We start from the raw sequence: 26,028 nt of genomic DNA on the forward strand, positions 1-26,028 counted from the left end.
CTGAGTGTTGGGTTGGTCTGGATCAGTTAGTGAATAAGATGCAGATGCTGAGTGTTGGGTTGGTCTGGATTTGGTTAGTGAATAAGATGCAGATGCTGAATGTTGGGTTGGTCTGGATCAGTTAGTGAATAAGATGCACATGCTGAGTGTTGGGTTGGTCTGGATCAGTTAGTGAATAAGATGCAGATGCTGAATGTTGGGTTGGTCTGGATCAGTTAGTGAATAAGATGCACATGCTGAGTGTTGGGTTGGTCTGGATCAGTTAGTGAATAAGATGCACATGCTGAGTGTTGGGTTATTCTGGATCAGTTAGTGAATATGATGCACATGCTGAGTGTTGGGTTGGTCTGGATCAGTTAGTGAATAAGATGCACATGCTGAGTGTTGGGTTGGTCTGGATCAGTTAGTGAATAAGATGCACATGCTGAGTGTTGGGTTGGTCTGGATTTGGTTAGTGAATAAGATGCAGATGCTGAGTGTTGGTTTGGACTGGATCAGTTAGTGAATATGATGCACATGCTGAGTGTTGGGTTGGTCTGGATCAGTTAGTGAATAAGATGCACATGCTGAGTGTTGGGTTATTCTGGATCAGTTATTGAATAAGATGTACATGCTGAGTGTTGGGTTGGTCTGGATTTGGTTAGTGAATAAGATGCAGATGCTGAATGTTGAGTTGGTCTGGATCAGTTAGTGGATAAGATGCACATGCTGAGTGTTGGGTTGGTCTGGATCAGTTAGTGGATAAGATGCACATGCTCAGTGTTGGGTTGTTCTGGATCAGTTAGTGAATAAGATGCACATGCTGAGTGTTGGGTTGGTCTATATAAGTTAGTGAATAAGATGCACATGCTGAGTGTTGGGTTGGTCTTGATCAGTTAGTGAATATGATGCACATGCGGAGTGTTGGGTTGGTCTGGATCAGTTAGTGAATAAGATGTACATGCTGAGTGTTGGGTTATTCTGGATCAGTTAGTGAATAAGATGCACATGCTGAGTGTTGGGATGGTCTGGATCAGTTAGTGAGTAAGATGCACATGCTGAGTGTTGGGTTGGTCTGGATCAGTTAGTGAATAAGATGCACATGCTGAGTGTTGGGTTATTCTGGATCAGTTAGTGAATAAGATGCACATGCTGAGTGTTGGGTTGGTCTAGATCAGTTAGTGAATAAGATGCACATGCTGAGTGTTGGGTTGGTCTGGATAAGTTAGTGAATAAGATGCACATGCTGAGTGTTGGGTTGGTCTGGATCAGTTAGTGAATAAGATGCACATGCTGAGTGTTGGGTTGGTCTAGATCAGTTAGTGAATAAGATGCACATGCTGAGTGTTGGGTTGGTCTGGATAAGTTAGTGAATAAGATGCACATGCTGAGTGTTGGGTTGGTCTGGATCAGTTAGTGAATAAGATGCACCTGCTGAGTGTTGGGTTATTCTGGATCAGTTAATGAATAAGATGCAGATGCTGAGTGTTGGGTTGGTCTGGATCAGTTAGTGAATAAGATGCAGATGCTGAGTGTTGGGATGGTCTGGATCAGTTAGTGAGTAAGATGCACATGCTGAGTGTTGGGTTGGTCTGGATCAGTTAGTGAATAAGATGCACATGCTGAGTGTTGGGTTATTCTGGATCAGTTAGTGAATAAGATGCACATGCTGAGTGTTGGGTTGGTCTAGATCAGTTAGTGAATAAGATGCACATGCTGAGTGTTGGGTTGGTCTGGATAAGTTAGTGAATAAGATGCACATGCTGAGTGTTGGGTTGGTCTGGATCAGTTAGTGAATAAGATGCACATGCTGAGTGTTGGGTTGGTCTAGATCAGTTAGTGAATAAGATGCACATGCTGAGTGTTGGGTTGGTCTGGATAAGTTAGTGAATAAGATGCACATGCTGAGTGTTGGGTTGGTCTGGATCAGTTAGTGAATAAGATGCACCTGCTGAGTGTTGGGTTATTCTGGATCAGTTAATGAATAAGATGCACATGCTGAATGTTGGGTTGGTCTGGATCAGTTAGTGAATAAGATGCACATGCTGAGTGTTGGGTTGGTCTGGATCAGTTAGTGAATAAGATGCACATGCTGAGTGTTGGGTTGGTCTGGATCAGTTAGTGAATAAGATGCACCTGCTGAGTGTTGGGTTATTCTGGATCAGTTAATGAATAAGATGCACATGCTGAATGTTGGGTTGGTCTGGATCAGTTAGTGAATAAGATGCACATGCTGAGTGTTGGGTTGGTCTGGATCAGTTAGTGAATAAGATGCACATGCTGAGTGTTGGGTTATTCTGGATCAGTTAGTGAATAAGATGCACATGCTGAGTGTTGGGTTGGTCTGGATCAGTTAGTGAATAAGATGCACATGCTGAGTGTTGGGTTGGTCTGGATCAGTTAGTGAATAAGATGCAGATGCTGAGTGTTGGGTTGGTCTGGATCAGTTAGTGAATAAGATGCACATGCTGAGTGTTTGGTTATTCTGGATCAGTTAGTGAATAAGATGCACATGCTGAGTGTTGGGTTTTTCTGGATCAGTTAGTGAATAAGATGCACATGCTGAGTGTTGGGTTGGTTTGGATCAGTTAATGAATAAGATGCAGATGCTGAGTGTTGGGTTGGTCTGGATCAGTTAGTGAGTAAGATGCACATGCTGAGTGTTGGGTTGGTCTGGATCAGTTAGTGAATAAGATGCACATGCTGAGTGTTGGGTTGGTCTGGATCAGTTAGTGAATAAGATGCACATGCTGAGTGTTGGGTTGGTCTGGATCAGTTAGTGAATAAGATGCACATGCTGAGTGTTGGGTTGGTCTGGATCAGTTAGTGGATAAGATGCACATGCTGAGTGTTGGGTTGGTCTGGATTTGGTTAGTGAATAAGATGCAGATGCTGAATGTTGGGTTGGTCTGGATCAGTTAGTGGATAAGATGCACATGCTGAGTGTTGGGTTGTTCTGGATCAGTTAGTGAATAAGATGCACATGCTCAGTGTTGGGTTGTTCTGGATCAGTTAATGAATAAGATGCACATGCTGAGTGTTGGGTTGGTCTGGATCAGTTAGTGAATAAGATGCACATGCTGAGTGTTGGGTTGGTCTGGATCAGTTAGTGAATAAGATGCACATGCTGAGTGTTGGGTTATTCTGGATCAGTTAGTGGATAAGATGCACATGCTGAGTGTTGGGTTGGTCTGGATTTGGTTAGTGAATAAGATGCAGATGCTGAATGTTGGGTTGGTCTGAATCAGTTAGTGAATAAGATGCACATGCTGAGTGTTGGGTTGGTCTGGATCAGTTAGTGAATAAGATGTACATGCTGAGTGTTGGGTTATTCTGGATCAGTTAATGAATAAGATGCACATGCTGAGTGTTGGGTTGGTCTGGATCAGTTAGTGAATAAGATGCAGATGCTGAGTGTTGGGTTGGTCTGGATTTGGTTAGTGAATAAGATGCAGATGCTGAGTGTTGGGTTGGTCTGGATCAGTTAGTGAATAAGATGCACATGCTGAGTGTTGGGTTGGTCTGGATCAGTTAGTGAATAAGATGCAGATGCTGAATGTTGGGTTGGTCTGGATCAGTTAGTGAATAAGATGCACATGCTGAGTGTTGGGTTGGTCTGGATCAGTTAGTGAATAAGATGCACATGCTGAGTGTTGGGTTATTCTGGATCAGTTAGTGAATATGATGCACATGCTGAGTGTTGGGTTGGTCTGGATCAGTTAGTGAATAAGATGCACATGCTGAGTGTTGGGTTGGTCTGGATCAGTTAGTGAATAAGATGCACATGCTGAGTGTTGGGTTGGTCTGGATTTGGTTAGTGAATATGATGCACATGCTGAGTGTTGGGTTGGTCTGGATCAGTTAGTGAATAAGATGCACATGCTGAGTGTTGGGTTGGTCTGGATCAGTTAGTGAATATGATGCACATGCTGAGTGTTGGGTTGGTCTGGATCAGTTAGTGAATATGATGCACATGCTGAGTGTTGGGTTGGTCTGGATCAGTTAGTGAATAAGATGCACATGCTGAGTGTTGGGTTGGTCTGGATCAGTTAATGAATAAGATGCAGATGCTGAGTGTTGGGTTGGTCTGGATCAGTTAGTGAATAAGATGCACATGCTGAGTGTTGGGTTATTCTGGATCAGTTAGTGAATAAGATGCAGATGCTGAGTGTTGGGTTGGTCTGGATCAGTTAGTGAATAAGATGCACATGCTGAGTGTTGGGTTGGTCTGGATCAGTTAGTGAATAAGATGCACATGCTGAGTGTTGGGTTGGTCTAGATCAGTTAGTGAATAAGATGCACATGCTGAGTGTTGGGTTGGTCTGGATTTGGTTAGTGAATAAGATGCAGATGCTGAGTGTTGGTTTGGACTGGATCAGTTAGTGAATTTGATGCACATGCTGAGTGTTGGGTTGGTCTGGATCAGTTAGTGAATATGATGCACATGCTGAGTGTTGGGTTGGTCTGGATCAGTTAGTGAATAAGATGCACATGCTGAGTGTTGGGTTGGTCTGGATCAGTTAATGAATAAGATGCAGATGCTGAGTGTTGGGTTGGTCTGGATCAGTTAGTGAATAAGATGCAGATGCTGAGTGTTGGGTTGGTCTGGATCAGTTAGTGAGTAAGATGCACATGCTGAGTGTTGGGTTGGTCTGGATCAGTTAGTGAATAAGATGCACATGCTGAGTGTTGGGTTGGTCTGGATTTGGTTAGTGAATAAGATGCACCTGCTGAGTGTTTGGTTGGTCTGGATCAGTTAGTGGATTAGATGCACATGCTGAGTTTTGGGTTATTCTGGATCAGTTAGTGAATAAGATGCACATGCTGAGTGTTTGGTTGGCCTGGATCAGTTAGTGGATAAGATGCACATGCTGAGTGTTGGGTTGTTCTGGATCAGTTAGTGAATAAGATGCACATGCTGAGTGTTTGGTTGGCCTGGATCAGTTAGTGGATAAGATGCACATGCTGAGTGTTGGGTTGTTCTGGATCAGTTAGTGAATAAGATGCACATGCTGAGTGTTGGGTTATTCTGGATCAGTTAGTGAATAAGATGCACATGCTGAGTGTTGGGTTGGTCTGGATCAGTTAGTGAATAAGATGCACATGCTGAGTGTTGGGTTGGTCTATATAAGTTAGTGAATAAGATGCACATGCTGAGTGTTGGGTTGGTCTTGATCAGTTAGTGAATATGATGCACATGCTGAGTGTTGGGTTGGTCTGGATCAGTTAGTGAATAAGATGTACATGCTGAGTGTTGGGTTATTCTGGATCAGTTAGTGAATAAGATGCACATGCTGAGTGTTGGGTTGGTCTATATAAGTTAGTGAATAAGATGCACATGCTGAGTGTTGGGTTGGTCTTGATCAGTTAGTTAATATGATGCACATGCTGAGTGTTGGGTTGGTCTGGATCAGTTAGTGAATAAGATGTACATGCTGAGTGTTGGGTTATTCTGGATCAGTTAGTGAATAAGATGCACATGCTGAGTGTTGGGTTGGTCTGGATCAGTTAGTGGATAAGATGCACATGCTCAGTGTTGGGTTGTTCTGGATCAGTTAGTGAATAAGATGCACATGCTGAGTGTTGGGTTATTCTGGATCAGTTATTGAATAAGATGTACATGCTGAGTGTTGGGTTGGTCTGGATTTGGTTAGTGAATAAGATGCAGATGCTGAATGTTGAGTTGGTCTGGATCAGTTAGTGGATAAGATGCACATGCTGAGTGTTGGGTTGGTCTGGATCAGTTAGTGGATAAGATGCACATGCTCAGTGTTGGGTTGTTCTGGATCAGTTAGTGAATAAGATGCACATGCTGAGTGTTGGGTTGGTCTATATAAGTTAGTGAATAAGATGCACATGCTGAGTGTTGGGTTGGTCTTGATCAGTTAGTGAATATGATGCACATGCGGAGTGTTGGGTTGGTCTGGATCAGTTAGTGAATAAGATGTACATGCTGAGTGTTGGGTTATTCTGGATCAGTTAGTGAATAAGATGCACATGCTGAGTGTTGGGTTGGTCTGGATAAGTTAATGAATAAGATGCAGATGCTGAGTGTTGGGTTGGTCTGGATCAGTTAGTGAATAAGATGCAGATGCTGAGTGTTGGGATGGTCTGGATCAGTTAGTGAGTAAGATGCACATGCTGAGTGTTGGGTTGGTCTGGATCAGTTAGTGAATAAGATGCACATGCTGAGTGTTGGGTTATTCTGGATCAGTTAGTGAATAAGATGCACATGCTGAGTGTTGGGTTGGTCTAGATCAGTTAGTGAATAAGATGCACATGCTGAGTGTTGGTTTGGTCTGCATAAGTTAGTGAATAAGATGCACATGCTGAGTGTTGGGTTGGTCTGGATCAGTTAGTGAATAAGATGCACATGCTGAGTGTTGGGTTGGTCTAGATCAGTTAGTGAATAAGATGCACATGCTGAGTGTTGGGTTGGTCTGGATAAGTTAGTGAATAAGATGCACATGCTTAGTGTTGGGTTGGTCTGGATCAGTTAGTGAATAAGATGCACCTGCTGAGTGTTGGGTTATTCTGGATCAGTTAATGAATAAGATGCACATGCTGAATGTTGGGTTGGTCTGGATCAGTTAGTGAATAAGATGCACATGCTGAGTGTTGGGTTGGTCTGGATCAGTTAGTGAATAAGATGCACATGCTGAGTGTTGGGTTATTCTGGATCAGTTAGTGAATAAGATGCACATGCTGAGTGTTGGGTTGGTCTGGATCAGTTAGTGGATTAGATGCACATGCTGAGTGTTGGGTTATTCTGGATCAGTTAGTGAATAAGATGCACATGCTGAGTGTTGGGTTATTCTGGATCAGTTAGTGAATAAGATGCACATGCTGAGTGTTGGGTTGGTCTGGATTTGGTTAGTGAATAAGATGCACCTGCTGAGTGTTTGGTTGGTCTGGATTAGTTAGTGGATTAGATGCACATGCTGAGTTTTGGGTTATTCTGGATCAGTTAGTGAATAAGATGCACATGCTGAGTGTTTGGTTGGCCTGGATCAGTTAGTGGATAAGATGCACATGCTGAGTGTTGGGTTGTTCTGGATCAGTTAGTGAATAAGATGCACATGCTGAGTGTTGGGTTGGTCTGGATCAGTTAGGGAATAAGATGCACATGCTGAGTGTTGGGTTATTCTGGATCAGTTATTGAATAAGATGCACATGCTGAGTGTTGGGTTGGTCTGGATCAGTTAGTGAATAAGATGCACATGCTGAGTGTTGGGTTGGTCTGGATAAGTTAGTGAATAAGATGCACATGCTGAGTGTTGGGTTGGTCTGGATAAGTTAATGAATAAGATGCACATGCTGAGTGTTGGGTTATTCTGGATCAGTTAGTGAATAAGATGCACATGCTGAGTGTTGGGTTATTCTGGATCAGTTAGTGAATAAGATGCACATGCTGAGTGTTGGGTTGGTCTGGATCAGTTAGTGAATAAGATGCACATGCTGAGTGTTGGGTTATTCTGGATCAGTTAGTGAATAAGATGCACATGCTGAGTGTTGGGTTTGTCTGGATCAGTTAATGAATAAGATGCACATGCTGAGTGTTGGGTTATTCTGGATAAGTTAGTGAATAAGATGCACATGCTGAGTGTTGGGTTATTCTGGATAAGTTAGTGAATAAGATGCACATGCTGAGTGTTGGGTTATTCTGGATCAGTTAATGAATAAGATGCACATGCTGAGTGTTGGGTTGGTCTGGATAAGTTAGGGAATAAGATGCACATGCTGAGTGTTGGGTTATTCTGGATCAGTTAATGAATAAGATGCACATGCTGAGTGTTGGGTTGGTCTGGATAAGTTAATGAATAAGATGCACATGCTGAGTGTTGGGTTGGTCTGGATCAGTTAGTGAATAAGATGCACATGCTGAGTGTTGGGTTATTCTGGATCAGTTAGTGAATAAGATGCACATGCTGAATGTTGGGTTGGTCTGGATAAGTTAGGGAATAAGATGCACATGCTGAGTGTTGGGTTATTCTGGATCAGTTAGTGAATAAGATGCATATGCTGAGTGTTGGGTTGGTCTGGATAAGTTAGTGAATAAGATGCACATGCTGAGTGTTGGGTTGGTCTGGATCAGTTAGTGGATTAGATGCACATGCTGAGTGTTGGGTTATTCTGGATCAGTTAGTGAATAAGATGCACATGCTGAGTGTTGGGTTATTCTGGATCAGTTAGTGAATAAGATGCACATGCTGAGTGTTGGGTTGGTCTGGATTTGGTTAGTGAATAAGATGCACCTGCTGAGTGTTTGGTTGGTCTGGATCAGTTAGTGGATTAGATGCACATGCTGAGTTTTAGGTTATTCTGGATCAGTTAGTGAATAAGATGCACATGCTGAGTGTTTGGTTGGCCTGGATCAGTTAGTGGATAAGATGCACATGCTGAGTGTTGGGTTGTTCTGGATCAGTTAGTGAATAAGATGCACATGCTGAGTGTTTGGTTGGCCTGGATCAGTTAGTGGATAAGATGCACATGCTCAGTGTTGGGTTGTTCTGGATCAGTTAGTGAATAAGATGAACATGCTGAGTGTTGGGTTATTCTGGATCAGTTAGTGAATAAGATGCACATGCTGAGTGTTGGGTTGGTCTGGATCAGTTAGTGAATAAGATGCACATGCTGAGTGTTGGGTTGGTCTATATAAGTTAGTGAATAAGATGCACATGCTGAGTGTTGGGTTGGTCTTGATCAGTTAGTGAATATGATGCACATGCTGAGTGTTGGGTTGGTCTGGATCAGTTAGTGAATAAGATGTACATGCTGAGTGTTGGGTTATTCTGGATCAGTTAGTGAATAAGATGCACATGCTGAGTGTTGGGTTGGTCTATATAAGTTAGTGAATAAGATGCACATGCTGAGTGTTGGGTTGGTCTTGATCAGTTAGTTAATATGATGCACATGCTGAGTGTTGGGTTGGTCTGGATCAGTTAGTGGATAAGATGCACATGCTCAGTGTTGGGTTGTTCTGGATCAGTTAGTGAATAAGATGCACATGCTGAGTGTTGGGTTATTCTGGATCAGTTAGTGAATAAGATGCACATGCTGAGTGTTGGGTTGGTCTGGATTTGGTTAGTGAATAAGATGCACATGCTGAATGTTGAGTTGGTCTGGATCAGTTAGTGGATAAGATGCACATGCTGAGTGTTGGGTTGGTCTGGATCAGTTAGTGGATAAGATGCACATGCTCAGTGTTGGGTTGTTCTGGATCAGTTAGTGAATAAGATGCACATGCTGAGTGTTGGGTTGGTCTATATAAGTTAGTGAATAAGATGCACATGCTGAGTGTTGGGTTGGTCTGGATTTGGTTAGTGAATAAGATGCAGATGCTGAATGTTGGGTTGGTCTATATAAGTTAGTGAATAAGATGCACATGCTGAGTGTTGGGTTGTTCTTGATCAGTTAGTGAATATGATGCACATGCTGAGTGTTGGGTTGGTCTGGATCAGTTAGTGAATAAGATGTACATGCTGAGTGTTGGGTTATTCTGGATCAGTTAGTGAATAAGATGCACATGCTGAGTGTTGGGTTGGTCTGGATAAGTTAATGAATAAGATGCAGATGCTGAGTGTTGGGTTGGTCTGGATCAGTTAGTGAATAAGATGCAGATGCTGAGTGTTGGGATGGTCTGGATCAGTTAGTGAGTAAGATGCACATGCTGAGTGTTGGGTTGGTCTGGATCAGTTAGTGAATAAGATGCACATGCTGAGTGTTGGGTTATTCTGGATCAGTTAGTGAATAAGATGCACATGCTGAGTGTTGGGTTATTCTGGATCAGTTAGTGAATAAGATGCACATGCTGAGTGTTGGGTTGGTCTGGATCAGTTAGTGAATAAGATGCACATGCTGAGTGTTGGGTTGGTCTGGATAAGTTAGTGAATAAGATGCACATGCTGAGTGTTGGGTTGGTCTGGATCAGTTAGTGGATAAGATGCACATGCTGAGTGTTGGGTTGGTCTGGATAAGTTAATGAATAAGATGCACATGCTGAGTGTTGGGTTATTCTGGATCAGTTAGTGAATAAGATGCACATGCTGAGTGTTGGGTTATTCTGGATCAGTTAGTGAATAAGATGCACATGCTGAGTGTTGGGTTGGTCTGGATCAGTTAGTGAATAAGATGCACATGCTGAGTGTTGGGTTATTCTGGATCAGTTAGTGAATAAGATGCACATGCTGAGTGTTGGGTTGGTCTGGATCAGTTAATGAATAAGATGCACATGCTGAGTGTTGGGTTATTCTGGATAAGTTAGTGAATAAGATGCACATGCTGAGTGTTGGGTTATTCTGGATAAGTTAGTGAATAAGATGCACATGCTGAGTGTTGGGTTATTCTGGATCAGTTAATGAATAAGATGCACATGCTGAGTGTTGGGTTTGTCTGGATAAGTTAGGGAATAAGATGCACATGCTGAGTGTTGGGTTATTCTGGATCAGTTAATGAATAAGATGCACATGCTGAGTGTTGGGTTGGTCTGGATAAGTTAATGAATAAGATGCACATGCTGAGTGTTGGGTTGGTCTGGATCAGTTAGTGAATAAGATGCACATGCTGAGTGTTGGGTTATTCTGGATCAGTTAGTGAATAAGATGCACATGCTGAATGTTGGGTTGGTCTGGATAAGTTAGGGAATAAGATGCACATGCTGAGTGTTGGGTTGGTCTGGATCAGTTAGTGAATAAGATGCACATGCTGAGTGTTGGGTTGGTCTGGATAAGTTAGTGAATAAGATGCACATGCTGAGTGTTGGGTTGGTCTGGATCAGTTAGTGAATAAGATGCACATGCTGAGTGTTGGGTTGGTCTGGATCAGTTAGTGAGTAAGATGCACATGCTGAGTGTTGGGTTGGTCTGGATAAGTTAGTGAATAAGATGCACATGCTGAGTGTTGGGTTATTCTGGATCAGTTAGTGAATAAGATGCACATGCTGAGTGTTGGGTTATTCTGGATCAGTTAGTGAATAAGATGCACATGCTGAGTGTTGGGTTATTCTGGATCAGTTAGTGAATAAGATGCACATGCTGAGTGTTGGGTTGGTCTGGATCAGTTAGGGAATAAGATGCACATGCTGAGTGTTGGGTTATTCTGGATCAGTTATTGAATAAGATGCACATGCTGAGTGTTGGGTTGGTCTGGATCAGTTAGTGAATAAGATGCACATGCTGAGTGTTGGGTTGGTCTGGATAAGTTAGTGAATAAGATGCACATGCTGAGTGTTGGGTTGGTCTGGATCAGTTAGTGGATAAGATGCACATGCTGAGTGTTGGGTTGGTCTGGATAAGTTAATGAATAAGATGCACATGCTGAGTGTTGGGTTATTCTGGATCAGTTAGTGAATAAGATGCACATGCTGAGTGTTGGGTTATTCTGGATCAGTTAGTGAATAAGATGCACATGCTGAGTGTTGGGTTGGTCTGGATCAGTTAGTGAATAAGATGCAGATGCTGAGTGTTGGGTTGGTCTGGATCAGTTAGTGAATAAGATGCACATGCTGAGTGTTGGGTTATTCTGGATCAGTTAGTGAATAAGATGCACATGCTGAGTGTTGGGTTGGTCTGGATCAGTTAGTGAATAAGATGCAGATGCTGAGTGTTGGGTTGGTCTGGATCAGTTAGTGAGTAAGATGCACATGCTGAGTGTTGGGTTGGTCTGGATAAGTTAGTGAATAAGATGCACATGCTGAGTGTTGGGTTATTCTGGATCAGTTAGTGAATAAGATGCACATGCTGAGTGTTGGGTTATTCTGGATCAGTTAGTGAATAAGATGCACATGCTGAGTGTTGGGTTGGTCTGGATAAGTTAGTGAATAAGATGCACATGCTGAGTGTTGGGTTGGTCTGGATCAGTTAGTGAATAAGATGCACATGCTGAGTGTTGGGTTGAAAAAACAGAAAGTGAATCCCTGCGCTTCTCCCTTTTGGGATAGCAATAAATGGGGAGATATATATATATATATATTATATATGGTGTGAAAATCTATAAGATAAAGAAGACTTTTGGTTTACATCCTTGGATCAAATAAGGCCAAGCCTGCTAGCCACGTCAATGTAAGTCTCTTACCTTGTAACATCGCCGGAAGAAGAGATCAGTGTACAGTATCTCGAAAGCTCGCACAAATAAAAGCATTTCGTTAGCCACAGAACGGTATCATCTATTTATTTTTGATTATTGAAGCTCGGCTAACACGGTACTGATACCTCTACATGTATATATATATCTATGTAGTTAGCATATACTTGCAATTCTTGGGATTGTCCGAGAGAATAGTCGTGTCCGTGTGCCAGATTCAGGAGTCCAGAGGTTAACGTAGCAGAAGGCTTAGCAGTGTTCACAGGGATACCAGATAGCAGAGTAGTCCAGGACGAGCAGGGGTCAAAACCAGGTAGATCCAAGATAACACAGGAGCAGGATACAGGGAGTACACGGAGAGAGCAAAGCATAGGTCAGGTACACACAGGGAAACAGGAACTATGCAGAGTGGGGAAGAAGTGGACAGACAGGGTTTATAAAGGAAGGTGCACCAATGAGAGAGAGGGGAGGAGTAGAGAGAGAAGTGGGAGAAGATAGAGATAGGTCAGGGAGAGAAGAGGAGGAGACAGAGGAGTGGTCTGTGAGGTTTGGGAGGCGGAGACAGGGGAAGCCTGATAAGAAGAGTCTGTGCGCGCGCCCCCTGTAAGCTGGGGATGCGCGCGCACCGGCTGCAACACAGGAGCGGCCCGCACGGAGCAAGGGAATACCGCAGGAGGGGAAGAAAGCCAATAGGAGGGGAACGCGCGCTGCACTCGCTCGATGGCGAGCAGAGGTATGGCAGAAGGGTCAGGTGCGTCAGCGGAGGGATTCATGGACGCGCCCCCCGTGGGCTGCGGGAGCGCGCGAGTAGGATGCGTCACCAGGCGCGCGGAATGCCGCGCTGCAGGTACCACGCAGGGAGGAGGCAACGGGACGGATAGCACCACAGGGGAAGGTGATGTGGGTACTGCGGGAGAGGGGGAGTGAGGAGGATCGCAGCAGGGACTCAGGGAGCTCGTGGGTATGCGAGACCTGCGGGGTACGCGTTGTGGCAAAGGGAGAGAGGTGGAGGGTAAACGAGAGGCTTGGGAACGAGCAGGAATGACAACAGGGGACGGGAGAGAGGGACCAGGAAGGGAAGGAATCTCCTGAGTCGTCACAGTTGGATTGTTCTGGCTCAGTTTGTAGATAACAGGCATATAATCTGGGCCAGTTAGTTATGGGCCAGTTAATTATGGGCCAGTTAGTAGATGTGTGGCACAGCTAAGTGGGGCAGAAGAAGAGTGATATATGCATAGTGTTGGGGTGTTACAGATCAGGGTAAAGGGAATCTGCCGGCGTTATGGCAAATAGGTTCATAAACATCACAAAAATGATCCTAGCCTCAACCTACCAGGGCGGTATCGCCTTAAACCGGCACCGCTTGGTGGGCCACCCAAGAGCTGCGCTCCAATTTCCAAGGTACCCTCCCCCCACTCCCTGAGGGCAATGGGACCCCCACAAATGTAGGGCTCCCACCAAACACTGACCAGGGTACTGAGAACGCAGGACTAGTTGTGAGCGTTTTGCGAGGCCCAGATGGTGCTGCTTCCCGGCAGCTGGATGGTGACTGTCACGATAGCCTATGACAGGTTGCAATTTACACCAAAATATATACTGCTGCGACACACTTTATTCGAGCAAATACCCAGTTTGTACCTGGCAGATACCTGGAATGCGCCGCTCCTCACCTCAGACAAGCCCCGTTGCGTTTGCCTTCCCAGCCTGGGTTCATGCCTGGCTGACGGGCGACTGATCTGTTAAATGATAATGATTAGGATTTAATAGGCTGCAATGCTTCGCGTGTCTACCAGATGGCATAAATTCATGAATTGTAATGCGGTATATATATATATACTGTGCAGATTTGCAGCCAGCGGGAATAAAATGCTTCAATCCCTGCCTGGAAAATAACCCAATGCACTCGGGCAGAAAACAGTCACAAACCTCAATACACCCGAGTATACCCGAATTCGTGGGACTAGCCGAGCTCGAATAAAGTGTGTCGCCAGTGTATAACTGGGTTGAACTGGTACGAGACTTAGATATGATAAAATATAATTTATTCCTTGATAAAGGTGAGCACACAAGATATACAAATAACAGGCAAAATATGGACACTTACTTAAAGGTTAGGACAAGAAAGCCATCGGGATACAGGATGGGCCATTTCTTCCATAATTCAGTTGACATCACAGCAAGACATGCAGGTCATGAATGAAGACATTTTAGTAAGGGGTGACTCTGACTTATATACCATTTTAACCCTTCTCTTACACTCAAGGCGCCGAGCTGTCTAGCAAAAATCCCTTTGAAGCTCTTTGAAGCAGATTTTTGACTTCCATTGTTAGTGTGAAGTATCACACTTAAAAACCACTCAGTTCCTTGGTTCCTGGGCCCAGCATAAACAATTAGGCAATTATCCTTTGATCACCGGGCTATGCAAATTCTTGCAGGATGTTCTTCCTGCTTATTACCATAACAGATGGAGTCTGCAGTTTCCAGAACAGACCCAAACCACATATACATTTTAATACATACACATATTAAAATACCCGGTTCTGGTAGGTCCAGCGGGTCCAAACTTTCCAGACCTTAATGCCGGAACTGGGACACCATATGGTCCGAGTTTCAGCCCGCTAGGACCAGAGGAACCGGAGTTACACAAATATCACATAAACCGTTTCGTATTTTATTATTAAAATCTCCGCTAAAAAGAAATCTCAGCGTTTCACTAAATCCCCATTGAAAACAACGGGCTCCGCCGCCGTGGGTTTCAATGGAGCAACTCCGCCGTTGTAGTCAATGGAGTTTCCTGCCATAGACTTTCAATGGGGAACCGCCGCCATTGAAGTCTATGAGAAAATCCACAAATCTTTACATTCGTCCACACTCCGTCTGGTTGGTCTGAGGGGGCTGGGAAGGGGCATGCATTAAAGCCAGAACCTTGGCTACATGCCACCCCAATCCCATCCCTCTGGGCATTCCAGAACCGGAGATATGGACTTACACTTTTCACCATTTTATACCTAGTCATTTTGCCGCCACGCGGCTTTTCCCCCATTGGAATCAATGGCAAAAGTCCCGAACTTTCAAGGGGGTCCATACTCCGTCGGGTTGGTCCAAGAGGGTCAAGGATGGTTCTGCAGCCATGCCGGAGCAGTGCCTACAGGTTCCCCAAACCCTGGCCCTCTGGACCCTCCGGCACCGGAGATATGGACTTACACTTTTCAACATTTTACACTTAGTCGAAATCCTGAGCTGTTTCTGCCGCCGCCATTGGAACCTATTGCGCGACCCGCTCTCTCGGCACGACCCTTCTCGGGGTCTAGGATTCGGGGACGCGGTGGTGGTCAAGTGGGGGGAGGCCTAGGAATTAGGGGCAAAAAGAATTTTATTTCTTGGTGCTCTAGAACTGTAGATTCCCACGCCTCTTAACATTGAACTTGACTAAAGTGATTTAACTCTTTTAAAGGACATTGTATCCGCTTTGCGGTTTGGACGGCAGCCAACTCGTTCCTGGAAAGTGCCGTCGAGGAACCTCCATTGAAGTCAATGAGCCAATTGACTTACAATGGGAAACCGGCGCTCCTCCTCTCGGACTACACCTGCTGGTCTTCACAGGAAACAGGTCCAAAACAGCAAGATCCGCCATTGAAATGCATTGAGCTCTAATGGTGGCCTATGGGACTCTGCAAAATGGTGCCTGAAAAGGCGGGAAAATTACACAAAGGGCTATAATCACTAAAGAAATATTAACCCTTGCCCTCCCGGATGGATCCCAGCATGTAGGTGATGCAAACACTGGCATAACACGATACATTTACACAGGGGAATAAACATTTGGATATTGAAGCAAGGCAAAACACATTTACTGGACCTCAGTCCAGTTAACCCCTTGCTTCCCTGATGAGAGTAGAGGGTGGCCGCCGCCGTGGGTTTCAATGGAGCAACTCCGCCGTTGTAGTCAATGGAGTTTCCTGCCATAGACTTTCAATGGGGAACCGCCGCCATTGAAGTCTATGAGAAAATCCACAAATCTTTACATTCGTCCACACTCCGTCTGGTTGGTCTGAGGGGGCTGGGAAGGGGCATGCATTAAAGCCGGAACCTTGGCTACATGCCACCCCAATCCCATCCCTCTGGGCATTCCAGAACCGGAGATATGGACTTACACTTTTCACCATTTTACACCTAGTCATTTTGCCGCCACGCGGCTTTTCCCCCATTGGAATCAATGGCAAAAGTCCCGAACTTTCAAGGGGGTCCATACTCCGTCGGGTTGGTCCAAGAGGGTCAAGGATGGTTCTGCAGCCATGCCGGAGCAGTGCCTACAGGTACCCCAAACCCTGGCCCTCTGGACCCTCCGGCACCGGAGATATGGACTTACACTTTTCAACATTTTACACTTAGTCGAAATCCTGAGCTGTTTCTGCCGCCGCCATTGGAACCTATTGCGCGACCCGCTCTCTCGGCACGACCCTTCTCGGGGGTCTAGGATTCGGGGACTGGGTTGTGGTCGAGTGGGGGGGAGGCCTAGGAACTCGGGGCAAAAATAATTTTATTTCTAGGTGCTCTAGAACTGTAGATTCCCACGCCTCTTAACATTGAACTTGACTAAAGTGATTTAACCCTTTTAAAGGACATTGTATCTGCTTTGCGGTTTTGCGGTTTGGACGGCAGCCAACTCGTTCCTGAAAAGCACCGTCAAGGAACCTCCATTGAAGTCAATGGGCCCATTGACTTACAATGGGAAACCGCCGCTCCTCCTCTCGGACGCCACCTGCTGGTCTTCACGGGAAACAGGTCCAAAACAGCAAGATCCGCCATTGAAATGCATTGAGCTCTAATGGCGGCCTATTGGACTCTGCAAAATGGTGCCTGAAAAGGCGGGAAAATTACACAAAGGGCTATAATCACTAAAGAAATATTAACCCTTGCCCTCCCGGATGGATCCCAGCATGTAGGTGATGCAAACACTGGCATAACACGATACATTTACACAGGGGAATAAACATTTGGATATTGAAGCAAGGCAAAACACATTACTGGACCTCAGTCCAGTTAACCCCTTGCTTCCCTGATGAGAGTAGAGGGTGGCCAAATGGGGTTGTAACCCCTTTAATCCCGGGCCAAATCCTCCCCATCGTCACAGTGACCCAGGTAAGTCTGAGTGACAAATGCGTGTGCGGCGTTTTCACGTGTCTGGGACGGGCTGTGTACAGTGCAATATACAAACATGCATTCCCATGCTGGAACATGCGTGTACCTCTATAATCTGGCCCTTGAGATACATGCTGTATATACTTTGTATCCTCCAGCTCTCCCCCTTTGATAATCCTCGTGTCCCGGTCTCCTGCACCCCGTCTACGGGATCGCAGGGGGAAGACGGAGGGAAGATGCACAGACGCAGATCCCTGCTCTGGTTCCAGGAGACGCAGGCGAAGAGAGTCCTGAGAGATGGAGCCTTCCCACGCTGGCTGCACGGCCTGCTCTCACGCAGGTAACATGCAAACGACCCGCTCTCACGCAGGTAACATGCAAACGACCCGCTCTCACGCAGGTAACATGCCCGCGGCCCTTTCTCACACAGGTAACATGCATACGTACTGCTCTCACACAGGTAACATGCATAAGTACTGCCCTCACACAGGTAACATGCACAGGTGCTGCTCTCACATAGGTAACATGCATACGTACTGCTCTCACGCAGGTAACATGCATAAGTACTGCCCTCACACAGGTAACATGCACAGGTGCTGTTCTCACACAGGTAACATGCACACGTGCTGCTCTCACACAGGTAACATGCACAGGTGCTGCTCTCACACAGGTAACATGCACAAGTACTGCTCTCACGCAGGTAACACGCACACGTACTGCTCTCACGCAGGTAACACGCACACGTACTGCTCTCACGCCGTTAACATGCACACGTACTGCTCTCACGCAGTTAACATGCACACGTACTGCTCTCACGCAGGTAACATGCACACGTACTGCTCTCACGCAGTTAACATGCACACGTACTGCTCTCACGCAGGTAACACGCACACGTACTGCTCTCACGCAGGTAACATGCACACGTACTGCTCTCACGCAGTTAACATGCCCGTGTCCCGCTCTCACGCAGGTAACACGCACGCGTACTGCTCTCACGCAGGTAACACGCACATGTACTGCTCTCACACAGGTAACATGCCCGTGGCCCGCTCTCACGCAGGTAACACGCACACGTACCGCTCTCACGCAGGTAAAATTCCCGTGGCCCGCTCTCACGCAGGTAACACACACACGTACCGCTCTCACGCAGGTAACATGCCCGCGGCCCGCTCTCACGCAGGTAACACGCATGCGGCCCGCTCTCACGCAGGTAACACGCACGCGGCCCGCTCTCACGCAGGTAACACGCACACGTACCGCTCTCATGCAGGTAACATGCCTGCGGCCCGCTCTGACGCAGGTAACACGCACACGTACCGCTCTCACGCAGGTAACACGCACACGTACCGCTCTCACGTAGGTAACATGCCCGTGGCCCGCTCTCACGCAGGTAACACGCACACGTACCGCTCTCACGCAGGTAACATGTCCGCGGCCCGCTCTCACGCAGGTAACACGCATGCGGCCCGCTCTCACGCAGGTAACACGCACGCGGCCCGCTCTAACGCAGGTAACACGCACACTTACTGCTCTCACGCAGGTAACATGCCCGCTGCCCGCTCTCACGCCGGTAACACGCACACGTACTGCTCTCACGCAGGTAACACGCACACGTACTGCTCTCACGCAGGTAACACGCACACGTACTGCTCTCACGCAGGTAACACGCACGCAACCCGCTCTCTCACAGGTAACATGCTCGCGGCCCACTCTCACGCAGGTAACATGCAAACTACCCGATCTCACGCAGGTAACACGCACACGTACTGCTCTCACGCAGGTAACATGCAAACAACCCGCTCTCACGCAGGTAACACGCACACGTACTGCTCTCACGCAGGTAACACGCACACGTACTGCTCTCACGCAGGTAACATGCAAACTACCCGATCTCACGCAGGTAACACGCACACGTACTGCTCTCACGCAGGTAGCACGCCCGCGGCCCGCTCTCATGCAGGTAACATGCCAGCAGCCCGCTCTCACGACTGTAACACGCAAGCGGCCCGCTCTCACGCAGGTAACACGTACCGGTCTCACGCAGGTAACATGCCCGCAGCCCGCTCTTACGCAGGTAACACGTACCGGTCTCACGCAGGTAACATGCCCGCGGCCCGCTCTCACGCAGGTAACACGTACCGGTCTCACGCAGGTAACATGCCCGCGGCCCGCTCTCACACAGGTAACACGCACGCGGCCCGCTCTCACGCAGGTAACACGCACGCGGCCCGCTCTCACGCAGGTAACACGCACGCGGCCCGCTCTCACGCAAGTAACACGCACATGTACTGCTCTCACGCAGGTAACACGCACGCGGCCCGCTCTCACGCAGGTAACATGCACAGGTACTGCTCTCACGCAGGTAACATGCAAGCGGCCCGCTCTCACGCAGGTAGCATGCCAGCGGCCCGCTCTCACGCAGGTAACACGCAAGCGGCCCGCTCTCACGCAGGTAACACGCAAGAGGCCCGCTCTCACGCAGGTAACACGTACCGGTCTCATGCAGGTAACATGCCCGCGGCCCGCTCTCACGCAGGTAACACGCACGCGACCCGCTCTCACGCAGGTAACACGCAAGAGGCCCGCTCTCACGCAGGTAACACGTACCGGTCTCATGCAGGTAACATGCCCGCGGCCCGCTCTCACGCAGGTAACACGCACGCGACCCGCTCTCACGCAGGTAACACGCACGCGGCCCGCTCTCACGCAGGTAACATGCAAACTACCCGCTCTCACGCAGGTAACACGCGGCCCACTCTCACGCAGGTAACACGCACGCGGCCCACTCTCACGCAGGTAACACGCACGCGGCCCACTCTCACGCAGGTAACACGCACACGTACTGCTCTCACACAGGTAACATGCACAGGTGCTGCTCTCACACAGGTAACATGCACAGGTACTGCTCTCACGCAGGTAACATACACAGGTACTGCTCTCACACAGGTAACATACACAGGTACTGCTCTCACGCAGGTAACATGCACAGGTACTGCTCTTCCGCAGGTAACATACACAGGTACTGCTCTCACACAGGTAACATGCACAGGTGCTGCTCTCACGCAGGTAACATGCACAGGTGCTGCTCTCACGCAGGTAACATACACAGGTACTGCTCTCACGCAGGTAACATACACAGGTACTGCTCTCACGCAGGTAACACGCACACGTACTGCTCTCACGCAGGTAACATGCACAGGTGCTGCTCTTGCAGGTAAAACAGAATTGTATCACTATCTCTCTTTTAGAGACGCAGAGAACTTGCTGTTGGGTACAGAACTGGGAACTTTCCTAATACGGATCAGCCAAACCCGCGCTGGTTATATACTGAGTTACAGGTCAGTGTCACACGGTATAATATCTGTACATGAGCTGGGTATATACTGAGTTACAGGCGTGTGTCACACGGTATAATATCTGTACATGAGCTGGGTATATACTGAGTTACAGGTCAGTGTCACACGGTATAATATCTGTACATGAGCTGGGTATATACTGAGTTACAGGCGTGTGTCACACGGTATAATATCTGTACATGAGCTGGGTATATACTGAGTTACAGGTCAGTGTCACACGGTATAATATCTGTACATGAGCTGGGTATATACTGAGTTACAGGCCTGTGTCACACGGTATAATATCTGTACATGAACTGGGTATATACTGAGTTACAGGCCTGTGTCACACGGTATAATATCTGTACATGAGCTGGGTATATACTGAGTTACAGGCCTGTGTCACACGGTATAATATCTGTACATGAGCTGAGTATATACTGAGTTACAGGCCTGTGTCACACGGTATAATATCTGTACATGCGCTGGGTATATACTGAGTTACAGGCCTGTGTCACACGGTATAATATCTGTACATGAACTGGGTATATACTGAGTTACAGGCCTGTGTCACACGGTATAATATCTGTACATGAGCTGGGTATATACTGAGTTACAGGCCTGTGTCACACGGTATAATATCTGTACATGAGCTGGGTGTATACTGAGTTACAGGCCTGTGTCACAAGGTATAATATCTGTACATGAGCTGGGTATATACTGAGTTACAGGCCTGTGTCACACGGTATAATATCTGTACATGAGCTGGGTATATACTGAGTTACAGGCCTGTGTCACACGGTATAATATCTGTACATGCGCTGGGTATATACTGAGTTACAGGCCTGTGTCACACGGTATAATATCTGTACATGCGCTGGGTATATACTGAGTTACAGGCCTGTGTCACACGGTATAATATCTGTACATGAGCTGGGTATATACTGAGTTACAGGCCTGTGTCACACGGTATAATATCTGTACATGAGCTGGGTATATACTGAGTTACAGGCCTGTGTCACACGGTATAATATCTGTACATGAGCTGGGTATATACTGAGTTACAGGTCAGTGTCACACGGTATAATATCTGTACATGAGCTGGGTATATACTGAGTTATAGGCGTGTGTCACACGCTATAATATCTGTACATGAGCTGGGTATATACTGAGTTACAGGCCTGTGTCACACGGTATAATATCTGTACATAAGCTGGGTATACACTGAGTTACAGGTCAGTGTCACACGGTATAATATCTGTACATGAGCTGGGTATACACTGAGTTACAGGTCAGTGTCACACGGTATAATATCTGTACATGAGCTGGGTATATACTGAGTTACAGGTCTGTGTCACACGGTATAATATCTGTACATGCGCTTGGTATATACTGAGTTACAGGCCTGTGTCACACGGTATAATATCTGTACATCAGCTGGGTATATACTGAGTTACAGGTCAGTGTCACACGGTATAATATCTGTACATGCGCTGGGTATATTCTGAGTTACAGGTCTGTGTCACACGGTATAATATCTGTACATGAGCTGGGTATATACTGAGTTACAGGCCTGTGTCACACGGTATAATATCTGTACATGCGCTGGGTATATACTGAGTTACAGGCGTGTGTCACACGGTATAATATCTGTACATGAGCTGGGTATATACTGAGTTACAGGCCTGTGTCACACGGTATAATATCTGTACATGCGCTGGGTATATACTGAGTTACAGGCCTGTGTCACATGGTATAATATCTGTACATGAGCTGGATATATACTGAGTTACAGGCCTGTGTCACACGGTATAATATCTGTACATGCGCTGGGTATATACTGAGTTACAGGCCTGTGTCACACGGTATAATATCTGTACATGCGCTGGGTATATACTGAGTTACAGGCGTGTGTCACACGGTATAATATCTGTACATGAGCTGGGTATATACTGAGGTACAGGCCTGTGTCACACGGTATAATATCTGTACATGCGCTGGGTATATACTGAGTTACAGGCGTGTGTCACACGGTATAATATCTGTACATGAGCTGGGTATACACTGAGTTACAGGCGTGTGTCACACGGTATAATATCTGTACATGCGCTGGGTATATACTGAGTTACAGGCCTGTGTCACACGGTATAATATCTGTACATGAGCTGGGTATATACTGAGTTACAGGCCTGTGTCACACGGTATAATATCTGTACATGAGCTGGGTATATACTGAGTTACAGGCCTGTGTCACACGGTATAATATCTGTACATGAGCTGGGTATATACTGAGTTACAGGCCTGTGTCACACGGTATAATATCTGTACATGAGCTGGGTATATACTGAGTTACAGGTCTGTGTCACACGGTATAATATCTGTACATGAGCTGGGTATATACTGAGTTACAGGCCTGTGTCACACGGTATAATATCTGTACATGAGCTGGGTATATACTGAGTTACAGGTCAGTGTCACACGGTATAATATCTGTACATGAGCTGGGTATACACTGAGTTACAGGCGTGTGTCACACGGTATAATATCTGTACATGAGCTGGGTATATACTGAGTTACAGGTCTGTGTCGCACGGTATAATATCTGTACATGAGCTGGGTATATACTGAGTTACAGGCCTGTGTCACACGGTATAATATCTGTACATGAGCTGGGTATATACTGAGTTACAGGCGTGTGTTACACGGTATAATATCTGTACATGAGCTGGGTATATACTGAGTTACAAGCCTGTGTCACACGGTATAATATCTGTACATGAGCTGGGTATATACTGAGTTACAGGCCTGTGTCACACGGTATAATATCTGTACATGAGCTGGGTATATACTGAGTTACAGGTCAGTGTCACACGGTATAATATCTGTACATGAGCTGGGTATACACTGAGTTACAGGCGTGTGTCACACGGTATAATATCTGTACATGAGCTGGGTATATACTGAGTTACAGGTCTGTGTCGCACGGTATAATATCTGTACATGAGCTGGGTATATACTGAGTTACAGGCCTGTGTCACACGGTATAATATCTGTACATGAGCTGGGTATATACTGAGTTACAGGCGTGTGTTACACGGTATAATATCTGTACATGAGCTGGGTATATACTGAGTTACAAGCCTGTGTCACACGGTATAATATCTGTACATGAGCTGGGTATATACTGAGTTACAGGCCTGTGTCACACGGTATAATATCTGTACATGAGCTGGGTATATACTGAGTTACAGGTCAGTTTCACACGGTATAATATCTGTACATGCGCTGGGTATATACTGAGTTACAGGCCTGTGTCACACGGTATAATATCTGTACATGCGCTGGGTATATACTGAGTTACAGGCCTGTGTCACATGGTATAATATCTGTACATGAGCTGGGTATATACTGAGTTACAGGCGTGTGTTACACGGTATAATATCTGTACATGAGCTGGGTATATACTGAGTTACAGGCCTGTGTCACACGGTATAATATCTGTACATGCGCTGGGTATATACTGAGTTACAGGTCAGTGTTACGCGGTATAATATCTGTACATGAGCTGGGTATATACTGAGTTACAGGCTTGTGTCACACGGTATAATATCTGTACATGAGCTGGGTATATACTGAGTTACAGGCCTGTGTCACACGGTATAATATCTGTACATGAGCTGGGTATATACTGAGTTACAGGCTTGTGTCACACGGTATAATATCTGTACATGCGCTGGGTATACACTGAGTTACAGGCGTGTGTTACACGGTATAATATCTGTACATGCGCTGGGTATATACTGAGTTGCAGGCCTGTGTCACACGGTATAATATCTGTACATGAGCTGGGTATATACTGAGTTACAGGCCTGTGTCACACGGTATAATATCTGTACATGAGCTGGGTATATACTGAGTTACAGGCGTGTGTCACACGGTATAATATCTGTACATGCACTGGGTATATACTGAGTTACAGGCTTGTGTCACACGGTATAATATCTGTACATGCGCTGGGTATATACTGAGTTACATGTCAGTGTCACACGGTATAATATCTGTACAGGAGCTGGGTATATACTGAGTTACAGGTCTGTGTCACACGGTATAATATCTGTACATGAGCTGGGTATATACTGAGTTACAGGCCTGTGTCACATGGTATAATATCTGTACATGAGCTGGGTATATACTGAGTTACAGGTCTGTGTCACACGGTATAATATCTGTACATGAGCTGGGTATATACTGAGTTACAGGCCTGTGTCACACGGTATAATATCTGTACATGAGCTGGGTATATACTGAGTTACAGGCCTGTGTCACACGGTATAATATCTGTACATGAGCTGGGTATATACTGAGTTACAGGTCAGTGTCACACGGTATAATATCTGTACAGGAGCTGGGTATACACTGAGTTACAGGCCTGTGTCACACGGTATAATATCTGTACATGAGCTGGGTATATACTGAGTTACAGGCCTGTGTCACACGGTATAATATCTGTACATGAGCTGGGTATATACTGAGTTACAGGTCTGTGTCACACGGTATAATATCTGTACATGAGCTGGGTATATACTGAGTTACAGGCCTGTGTCACATGGTATAATATCTGTACATGAGCTGGGTATATACTGAGTTACAGGTCTGTGTCACACGGTATAATATCTGTACATGCGCTGGGTATATACTGAGTTACAGGCCTGTGTCACACGGTATAATATCTGTACATGCGCTGGGTATATACTGAGTTACAGGTCAGTTTCACACGGTATAATATCTGTACATGCGCTGGGTATATACTGAGTTACAGGCCTGTGTCACACGGTATAATATCTGTACATGCGCTGGGTATATACTGAGTTACAGGCCTGTGTCACATGGTATAATATCTGTACATGAGCTGGGTATATACTGAGTTACAGGCGTGTGTCACACGGTATAATATCTGTACATCAGCTGGGTATATACTGAGTTACAGGCCTGTGTCACACGGTATAATATCTGTACATGCGCTGGGTATATACTGAGTTACAGGCGTGTGTTACACGGTATAATATCTGTACATGCGCTGGGTATATACTGAGTTACAGGCCTGTGTCACACGGTATAATATCTGTACATGAGCTGGGTATATACTGAGTTACAGGCCTGTGTCACACGGTATAATATCTGTACATGAGCTGGGTATATACTGAGTTACAGGCCTGTGTCACACGGTATAATATCTGTACATCAGCTGGGTATATACTGAGTTACAGGTCAGTGTCACACGGTATAATATCTGTACATGCGCTGGGTATATTCTGAGTTACAGGTCTGTGTCACACGGTATAATATCTGTACATGAGCTGGGTATATACTGAGTTACAGGCCTGTGTCACACGGTATAATATCTGTACATGCGCTGGGTATATACTGAGTTACAGGCGTGTGTCACACGGTATAATATCTGTACATGAGCTGGGTATATACTGAGTTACAG

The 26,028-nt window shown here is 46.0% G+C and overlaps 1 protein-coding gene across 2 annotated transcripts in view; it reads left to right on the forward strand.

Annotated features, from left to right (window-relative positions):
- LOC142482966 (uncharacterized) overlaps window positions 1-26,028 on the forward strand; it is a 187,620-nt gene that overhangs the window by 127,817 nt on the left and 33,775 nt on the right. Inside the window, exons 8-9 of one of the 2 annotated variants that reach the window (XM_075583084.1) lie at window positions 17,361-17,542; window positions 20,451-20,540. In XM_075583084.1, the coding sequence (XP_075439199.1) occupies window positions 17,361-17,542; window positions 20,451-20,540 (272 nt within the window). The remainder of the gene's footprint in view (window positions 1-17,360; window positions 17,543-20,450; window positions 20,541-26,028) is intronic. The other variant, XM_075583085.1, reaches the window with a different exon arrangement.

Source organism: Ascaphus truei, unplaced genomic scaffold (genome assembly GCF_040206685.1).
Source record: "Ascaphus truei isolate aAscTru1 unplaced genomic scaffold, aAscTru1.hap1 HAP1_SCAFFOLD_284, whole genome shotgun sequence".
NCBI classification, from domain to species: domain Eukaryota; kingdom Metazoa; phylum Chordata; class Amphibia; order Anura; family Ascaphidae; genus Ascaphus; species Ascaphus truei.